This window comes from Microtus ochrogaster, chromosome 8 (genome assembly GCF_000317375.1).
Source record: "Microtus ochrogaster isolate Prairie Vole_2 chromosome 8, MicOch1.0, whole genome shotgun sequence".
NCBI classification, from domain to species: Eukaryota; Metazoa; Chordata; class Mammalia; order Rodentia; family Cricetidae; genus Microtus; species Microtus ochrogaster.
This window is the reverse complement of record NC_022015.1, coordinates 41,545,398-41,554,661: the sequence shown is the minus strand read 5'-3', so window position 1 is coordinate 41,554,661 and position 9,264 is coordinate 41,545,398. Positions and strand designations below refer to the sequence as shown.

At 55.3% G+C, this 9,264-nt stretch overlaps 1 protein-coding gene across 1 annotated transcript in view; it reads left to right on the top strand.

Moving 5' to 3' along the window:
• Ccdc88b (coiled-coil domain containing 88B) overlaps positions 1-7,499 on the top strand; it is a 15,022-nt gene extending 7,523 nt beyond the window's left edge. Inside the window, exons 15-27 of the mRNA XM_005351828.2 lie at positions 1,362-1,489; positions 1,561-1,678; positions 2,128-2,223; positions 2,299-2,439; positions 2,887-3,143; positions 3,449-3,592; positions 3,759-3,945; positions 4,046-4,191; positions 4,394-4,492; positions 4,687-4,853; positions 5,324-5,530; positions 5,679-5,747; positions 7,038-7,499. Of these exons, the coding sequence (XP_005351885.1) occupies positions 1,362-1,489; positions 1,561-1,678; positions 2,128-2,223; positions 2,299-2,439; positions 2,887-3,143; positions 3,449-3,592; positions 3,759-3,945; positions 4,046-4,191; positions 4,394-4,492; positions 4,687-4,853; positions 5,324-5,530; positions 5,679-5,747; positions 7,038-7,093 (1,815 nt within the window). The 3' untranslated portion in view covers positions 7,094-7,499. The remainder of the gene's footprint in view (positions 1-1,361; positions 1,490-1,560; positions 1,679-2,127; positions 2,224-2,298; positions 2,440-2,886; positions 3,144-3,448; positions 3,593-3,758; positions 3,946-4,045; positions 4,192-4,393; positions 4,493-4,686; positions 4,854-5,323; positions 5,531-5,678; positions 5,748-7,037) is intronic.
• Positions 7,500-9,264: the final 1,765 nt, after the last annotated feature.

Sequence of the window (9,264 nt, the reverse complement as noted above, 5' to 3'; positions counted from 1 at the left end):
TGCTGGATGCACCAGGGAAGGCTTCCTGGAGGAGGCAGAGGCAGGAGGATTGAGAGTTAGAGGCCAGCCTGAGCTGTATAGCAGAGCCGCTGAGGCTAAAGAGGGGGCTAGATGGGGTAGTGCATACCTTTAATTCCAGCACTCGAGAGGCAGAGGCAGGTGGATCTCTGTGAGTTTGAGGCCAGCCTAGTCTACAAGAGCTAGTTCCAGAACAGCTAGGGTTGGTGGGGCTATAGCTAGAAAAGGGAGTGGGCAGGGCCCTTGGTCTCCACTGATCTCCACTTCATCTGCACTACAATTCTCTTATCTCTAGCAGTGCCAGGGCCCTAGTTGCCAGTCAGGCAGCAAGGCCTTATGGGAATTGTAATTTTCTCCTCCTTTCCTCCCCTCCCCCGAGACAGGGTTTCTCTGTGTAGTGCTGGCTGTCCTGGAACTCATTCTGTAGGCCAATCTGGCTTTGAACTCAGAGATCCACCTGCCTCTGCCTCCCAAGTGCTGGTTACAGGAGTGTGCCGCCACCACCCGCCTGAACTGTGGATTTTCACCACGAGGCCATGCCCACATCTGTTGGGAACTGCAGTGCCCAGCGAGGACGTAGAGTTGTTAGCTAGGACGATGGCTCAACAGCAGTCTTGGTTTCAGAGGCCGGGTGTGGCCAGGGGTTGGTACACTCACTGTTGTTTAGCTTCATCTTCTAGGGTCCCCAGGAGTTAGAATGGTTTGGCCTCCCTCCCCTCCCTTGGAATGTTGTGGCCCAACTGCCAAATGCCATAGCCCTGACCCGACCTCTGTGGCCCTGCACTGTGGTTACACCCGAGACCCCGAGTTCCTGTTCTGACTGCTCTCAGTAGCCAGCCCTCTGTGGTGGAGGGGGTTCTGCAGGCCTGTCTCCATTGAGCCCCTGCACATGGCTGGCATGGCAGCTCGTGGGGCTCCTCAGCCTCCTGAGTCCATGAGAAACTATGGGCTTAAAGAGGTGAAGCCACCTACATACTGTGCATCTCAGGGGCTGCGTCCACACCCTGCCAGAGTTAGGGGCCACGCCTTTCATATCCATTCTGCAAGGCCACCGCACCCCACTTGCAGGTCTTTTAGCCTAGACCTCATTATGTAGCCCAGGCTGGCCTTAGCTTTGCAGTCATCTTCCTGCCTCAGCTTCCTGAGAGCTGGTGTTACAGATGTGAACCACCATGCCCACCAGATGGGAACACAGAGATCCAAAGGATTAAAGACATTTGCCAGGGTAACAGAGCAAGGCAGAGCAGGAAAACCCCTTCTCAGTCCTGTCCCTAGCTCTCCTCTGTCTCTGGGGGACAGGTATGTTCCCCATTTTCATCTCCACCTGCCCTGCCTGCCCTCAGGAGCTAGAGAAGGCCATGGTACGGGGCCAGGAGCTGGGGGCCCGGCTGGAGCATCTGCAGCGAGAGCTGGAACAGGCAGCCTTGGAGCGCCAGGAGTTCCTTCGAGAGCAGGAGAGCCAGCACCAGAGGTGGGCACAGCGGTTGGGGACAGGGAGGGACAGGGAAGTAAGGACTGGGTGTTCAAGGTTTTTCCTGGTAGGTACCAGGGCCTGGAGCAGCGGCTGGAAGCTGAGCTGCAGGCAGCAGCCACCAGTAAGGAGGAGGCATTGATGGAGCTCAAGGCCCGATCCCTGAAGCTGGAGGAGGAGCTGATTCAGGTAAGGTTGTCCTGGGAACTGAGGTGCCAGCCCCTTGCCTCAACCTGGGAGTGGACAACCAGGGCCGCCAGGACTCAGGTCTTAGCTTTGAATTGGTGGCTAGCTGCTCACCTCATGCTGGTGGGGCTGTTTCCTCCATTCCTTAAGTGGATGGAGCCTCTTCTTGGGGTGACTGCTCTGCTTTTTCTTTTCTTTTTTCTTTTTTTTTTTTTATTTTGGGTTTTCGAGACAGGGTTTCTCTGTGGCTTTGGAGCCTGTCCTGGAACTAGCTCTGTAGACCAGGCTGATCTCGAACTCACAGAGATCCGCCTGCCTCTGCCTCCCAAGTGCTGGGATTAAAGGCGTGCACCACCATTGCCGGGCTGCTGCTCTGCTTTTTCTTGGGCTCCAATACTCCCCTATGAGTGCGAGGCACCTGTTACCTGTGTCCCTGGACCTTGTCCCTGCAGCTGCGACAGTACCCTGTGGGGCTGGCGACAGAGGTGAGAGCTGAGCCTCGGACTGTGGAGACCCAGAGTGGCCGGCTCATCGAGGTGGAGCGAAGTGTGAGTTGATAGAGCAGAGACTGCCCAGGGGATGGGAGGACTGGCCACTTAGCCTCTGACACCCTTTTCTGGCAGAATGCCACACTGGCGGCCGAGAAGGCGGCTCTGCAGGGGCAGCTGCAGCACCTGGAGGGGCAGCTAGGGAGCCTGCAGGGCTGGGCACAGGAGCTCCTGCTACAGAGCCAGCGGGCACAGGAACACAGCAGCCGCCTGCAGGTGGGTGGCAGCCTGGGTCCATCGTCCCCTCCCCATTTGTGTCGTTTTGGGCCCTTTCCCGTACTCTAGTCAGCTGCCCCACCTGTTCCCACAGAACTTGTCCTCTGACCTCAGCCATCCCAGTCTGCCTTCCCCATCTGTCCCCATCTCCATTCCCCGTCACATCACCCTCTCAGCCTTCTCTGCCATCCTAGCCGCTAGCCTTCACTGCCTTCCCTACTCTCTACCCATTGGTCCCATCCCTGAGTCCGGCCTCTTGTATGGTCCAGCTTTTCCATGCCACCATGATGCCTCTCTACCGCCTTTAACCTCTTCCTGTTCTTCAGCTGTCCCTCTGCTTCCTCCGTAGCTTGACCTGTCCTCCGCCCTCTGGTCTCAGGTCACGCCCCTTATTCCTTCTGGGCAGGGTGCCTACTGCCCTGGTTCTGCCCATTTGCTTCACCCTAGGCTGAAAAGTCTATGATGGAGATGCAGGGCCAGGAGTTGCACAGGAAGTTGGGGGTGCTAGAAGAGGAGGTGCGGGCAGCAAGACGGGCCCAGGAGGAGACTCGTGGGCAGCAGCAGGCTCTGCTCCGAGACCATGAGGCCCTGGCCCAGCTGCAGCGGAGACAAGAGACGGAGCTGGAGGGACTGCTGGGACGGCACCGAGATCTCAAGGCCAATATGCGCGCGCTGGAGCTGGCCCACCGGGAGCTGCAGGGCCGGTGAGACCTCCCCAAGTGCCGCTTCTCTCCCTGGCACGGCCACTTGCCTGTCTCCCTCATTAGGTCTGACCCAGTGGGTAATTCCATACTTTGCATATTTACCCTATTGCTGATCTGTTTAGGGTGTGGGCTCCCCGACTTTGAGGCTAGGAACGGTAGCACCTGGCATGCGGTTCTGCTTTTGGGGGCTTTGCTGGGGTGTAGTGCTTATGCTTAGGAAGTGTCAGATTTCCTGACCGCCACAATGCAGTGCCTACTTGCCAAGGCTGAAGTCCCCTGCAGCCCTTTTGGCTTTGTCCATATAGGCATGAGCAGTTGCAGGCCCAGAGGGCCAGTGTGGAAGCACAAGAGGTGGCCTTACTGGCAGAGCGTGAGCGCCTGATGCAGGATGGGCAAAGGCAGCGGGGCCTGGAGGAGGAGTTGCGGAGACTTCAGAATGAGCACGACAGGTACTAGCTCTGGTTCAGGCCTGCCTCCCACTCCCCATATCAGCATTCCCGCAGGCGACGTGGGTTGGGGTGGGTTAGTCACTGCCCACTGTGTGTTCTGCTTCGCCTCCTCTCCGTGGGTGTGGCCCTCCTGTCTCTTGGAGAGCAGTAGTCTTTGCTTCCAAAGAGCTCAGAAGCTACTGGCTGAGGTGTCTCGCGAGCGAGGGGAACTCCAGGGTGAACGTGGGGAACTGCGGGGCCGCCTGGCAAGGCTGGAACTGGAGCGGGCACAGCTGGAGATGCAGAGCCAGCAGCTGCGTGAGTCCAACCAGCAGCTGGACCTGAGCGCCTGTCGGCTGACAACACAGTGCGAGGTGTGACAGTGTTAGGGCCGCCCAGGGAGGCCAAGGCAGGCAAGCCAAGCTGGGACAGTCTCGAGCCAGGTATTCATCCTGGCCTTGCTGCTGCCCGCAGCTGCTGACCCAGCTTCGCAGCGCCCAGGAGGAAGAGAACAGGCAGCTGCTAGCTGAGGTACAGGCCCTGAGCCGGGAGAACCGAGAGCTGCTGGAGCGCAGTCTGGAGAGTCGCGACCACCTGCATCGAGAGCAGCGAGAATACCTGTGAGCATGGCGGGACCAGAGCCACGTCCCCTGGTCCTTCAGGGAGCAACCCCCCCACCCCCACCCCCACCCCGCCCAGGTCCTAGGAAAAGAACCCAGGCATAGGGGAGTTTTATCGGCAAAGTGGTTGCCCTGGGTTACACCTGTTTCTGCCAGGGCTTTGCCAGGATTTCTGTGAACCCATTCTCTCCTCTTTCTAAAGGGACCAGCTTAATGCTTTACGCCGGGAGAAGCAGAAGCTGGTGGAGAAGATCATGGACCAGTACCGCGTCCTGGAACCCGGGCCCCTGCCCCGCACCAAGTGAGGCCCCACCTTCTGGAATGGGATCCTGCTAACCTTTGCCCCGTCCTTCCTCTGACCCCCAGTTCCCTAAAAGCCAGACTGGGATGCAGGTCTTAGTGAGGGTTTTCCTGGCCCTTTTCATTCCCTGACACAACTCTCCTTTCCCTCCTTCTTCTGTCCCCTTATCCCTTCTTATGCCCTCTTGCCCCCAGGAAGGGCAGCTGGCTGGCAGACAAGGTGAAGCGGCTGATTCGGCCCCGGCGGGAGGGGGCCCTCCATGGGGGGCCACGCCTGGGGGCCGATGGGGCTGGCAGCACGGAGAGCCTGGGGGGCCCCCTGGAGACGGAGCTCCCTGAGGGCAGGGAGGCAGATGGGACAGGTGGGTTTGAGGGCCTGGTGACCAGGATGCCCCTATCCCGTGTCTCCCATCCTTGGCATCTCCTTACTATCTGGCCTGCACATTTGCCTCTGAGACTTTTCCTGCTACCTGCCTCCAGCCTGCCTTGATGATGTTGGCTGCTCTGTCTCTGGGCCTGTGGAGTCTCCTGTCTGCCTCCTCCCCATTTCTACACAACCCACACCAAGCCTAAGACCTCATAGCGGCAGGGCACATTAGGGAAGGGTCATATTCTTGATGGTACAAAAGGAACCTGAGGACCAGATAGTGGGAGGTGCTTTGCCTGTGGCCACACAGTGAGCTGTGAGCCAGCAACACATTGGCCAGGCTTTTCTGCCAGCTCCCTTCTCTCCTACATTCTGTTCCTCTTTCTGCCCTGTGTAGCTTCACCCACTGGTTCTCTGTTTGACTGGCCTCTCCCTGTATGTTGATGACACCCAACCCTTCCACAGGGTCCTTGTCACCGGCACCCATGCGCCGTGCCCAGAGTTCTCTCTGCTTGGGAGATGAGACCCTGGCAGGTGGGCAGCGGCGGAGACTCAGCTCCCGGTTCCCTGTCGGGCGAAGCTCTGAGTCATTCAGTCCAGGGGACACCCCAAGGCAGCGATTCCGACAGCGCAGGCCAGGCCCCCTGGGGGCACCCAGTGCCCATAGCAAAGGTGAGATATAGAGTCCCTGAATATGAGCCCCCATCATCCTCCACTGGACCCTGCCCCTTTGGGGAGGAGATTCATTCCTGTTAGTCTCTGTGTGCCTCACCCATCACTGCCTGGCACCATGGCCCAGTGGCTACCTTTTGATTCCCAGGATCTGGTGTGGAATGGGATGGCTCCATTAAGACCCTCCCGGAACATGAAACAGATGCCAGTCGAGAGGGTGAGTTGGGGGTCCCTGGCAAGTCTTATCACCAATTCTCTCTTCTGATGGGAAGGATTCCTTACCAAACACCAGATGGTGCACTCCTGGGGATATGGCAGAGAGCATTTTGGTGTAGGGAGACAGACAGTAAATACTGCTTGAAAATACCCTACAGCAGCCTGAGCTGATAGCAATACAGTGTAAACAGGGTATAACCACCGTCTACAACAGCCCGCGCTGATAGCAATACAGTGTGAACAGGGCATGCGTGGCACATGCTGGTCATCTCAGGAGCTGGGAGGCTGACGTAGAAGGATTGAAAGGTCAAGCCCAGCCTAGACTCTATGACAAGATCCTGTCTTAAATGGGGGAAAAAAAAGAAATACATTGTTGCGAGCTACGTGTGTATTTTTTCTTCCTTTTTAGCAGAAAACAGAGAGACAGGTACAAGGCTTTTAATGGCATGACTCATTTAACTCCGTCTGCCTAGACAATTACCATTTTCAATGTGTACTCAGTGCAAAAAATTACAAATGAGATTTTCTTTTTAAAATTATTTTACTTGTTTGCTTTTAGGATGAAAGAAAAAAATTATTTTACTTTTTGAGACAGAGTCTCACTATGCAGCCTGGCTAGTCTTACTATTATAGACTGTAGTTTGAAGCCAGGCTCAGATGATCTGCCTGTCTTTGCCCCATGAGTGCTAGAGTTACAGGCATGATACAGGGTTATCCACCATGTCCAGCTCAAGACTTGCCTTTCTTTTCTAGGTTAGCGTTCAACTCATTCTCCTGCCTCTACCTCCCCTGCGCCTGCCTATGCCTTACTATTTTCTTTGTTCTTTTGACACAGTCTTGTTATCTAGCCCAAGATGGTCCAGAACTCACTGTGTAGCCCAGGCTGGCCACAAATGTGTGGCAATCCTTCTGCCTCAACTTTCCCAGTTCTGGGATAAAGGTTGTGTGTCACCACACCCATTATTTTTTTCATACGAAGTTTTTAAAGCTTTTCACATGTAGGCATATAACAGTGTGGGCTCAGCCCCAGCATGTTAGCAGTAATATAGCACTGGGGAAGAAGTGTGTGTGTGTGTGTGTGTGTGTGTGTGTGTACAGGCTGGGATTTGAAGGAGGGAGCTGGCTGGGGACAGGCTTCAGAGAGGAGCTGAAGTTTAGGGACAGCCTGGAGGCAGAAAGGAGCACAGGGTAGAGGGATAGCCGGTGGGCAGATGGCCCAGGGTCCCCTGGGCCGCCTTGACTGCTGGGCGTCTTCCTGGAGAGGAAGCCTGAGCCCAGCTTTTCTCTCTAGCCCTCCAGGAGCAGAAACCGGAGAAACATCCCCTTACCCCTTCCCTCAGCCAGTGACGCTGAGGTGACAGGAGGCTTAGGAGAGCAGCCTCGTCCTCATTGCACCATCGGTGGGTCTCCCAGGCAACCCAAGTGCCGTGGTACCCAGGGACCTCGAGAAGAGTCCTTGAATAGAGAGGCCTGGACTCCCAGGCCCCCCACAAGCTGTACTGGGGCCCTGCAAAGGAACTGGGACAAGTCTGTAGGCAGGGACAATGACTGGTCCCACCAGGTCGCTCATGTCCGGGGCTCTTGCTCTGCCACACAGCCATCATTTAGGAGACGATCTTTAGGGGATGCTCCAGCTGAAGGAGGCTGGCAAGAGTGGGCAAGAGAGCCCTGTGCCCGGTCTAGATGGGACGTCAAGGCCCATTCCCTGGGGACAAGCTGGGCTGATATCTAAGCCTTGCTGGGGACATGCGGGAGAGGAAAATAAAGCTATAATCCCTTGAATCTGGGCTCTGTGTCTGCTGGCTGCCTCTGGGAGCCTGGAGGTGCTGGGGATTCCTATCAGTGGGCTTCTGTAGCCAGGGAGCCATGCCTGGACCAGTTCGCAAAAGGAATTATAGTGTGGCCACTTGGACTTGCCAAAACCTGAATGTGCTGTCCAGGTGGGTAGGTGGGCAGGGTCTGGGTTGGCACTCAACAATGAAAGGGACCTGGGATCTAGGAAGTGGGACATGGTGACCTTGGTTGACCCTGACCCCGTGTCTCAGGGTACCTCTTCTCTCTCTATGTCTTCCAACCTCCTCATCTTTTCCCCCACTCCTTTGGGGTTGAGCCTCTGCCTCAGGGAGCTCACAGTCTCACAAGCGGTGCTTTCTAAGAGGTCATGCTATGTCTCTGACCTGAGTCCCAAGCATGATGACTGGGAAGAGAAGCTGTCACAGCTAGCTCCAGTTGTCCACCTGACACCTGTGAAGAGGAAACTCAACTGAGGAATTGCTGCCATTAGATTGGTTTATGGGCATGTCTATGAAGACATTTTCTTGATTGCTTGCTGATGTAGGAGGGCCCAGTGTACCCGTGACACATTCCTAGGCAGGTGAGCCTGGGCTATACAAAAAAGCTAGCAGAGGGGTTAGAGACATGGCTCAATGGTTAAGAGCACGTGCTGGTCTTCTGGAAGACACAAGTTCGGTTCCCACTAGCACACTGGGCAGCTCACAGCTGTCTATTACCCCAGCTCTAGGGAATGAATGCTTCTGGCCTTCTCACGTGCACATACCCACACGTAGACATACACATGACATGTAATTAAACATAATAAAAAATAAACCTTAAAAAAAATAAGAGCTAGCTGAGTAAGTCAAAGGGAGCAAGCCAACAAGCAGTGTTCCTCCACTGCTCAGTTCCTACCTCTGCGTTCCTGCCCTGGCTTCCATTACAGGAGGATGGAAACCTGTAAGCCAGATAAACCTTCTCTTCCCCAAAGTGTTTTTGTCATAGAACAGAGAAGCAAACTACTATAAAAGTTGGTACCTGGAACGTGGGGTACGGCTGTGATGGATCTGGCCATCTGGCTTTTATGCTTTGGGCTGCCTTGTGGGACGAAGGCAGAGGATTTTGGAACTTTGAGCAGGAAAAGCTTAGAGATGTGTTGTGGGGACTCGGAAGACCATTGAGAGCAATGCAGACAGTGGAAGTGAAACCTTTGCTCTACTGGGGCAATGGATGTTTGTTAGCTAGGGTCGAAAAATCAGAGGCAAAGTCTTCTGGGAATTGTTTCTCAGGATCACCGCACAGAAGCCATGGCCTAGTAGGGGCCAAGGCTACATCTCAAGCTCTCAGCAGAACTTGGCAAACCGTGTGTCTTCCACTTGGTATTGGTATTGAAGGCACAAAGGTGTCATGGGGAACAGCTGAGGTCTGGTACCATGTGGCAGGGCCAGGGTCCCTGAAGAGAGGTCAGGAGGCCATGGGTGAAGGTGCAGTCTCAGTCACAGTGGGAACCTCAGATTATAGGAGTGTGAGGTGTGTGCCGAGGACCGCAGCAGCTGTATAAAGCAGTGACTTCAGCCTGCAGGACAAGCAGTGTGTGCTGCGGACGGCAGACCACAAATACTAAACCCTAAAATGCAGGCTTTGATATCAGTACTGGATGTTGGACTTTGCTTGATATTTGATTTTCAAGACAGAGTTTCTCTGTAGCTTTGGAGCCTGTCTTGGAACTAGCTCTTGTAGACCAG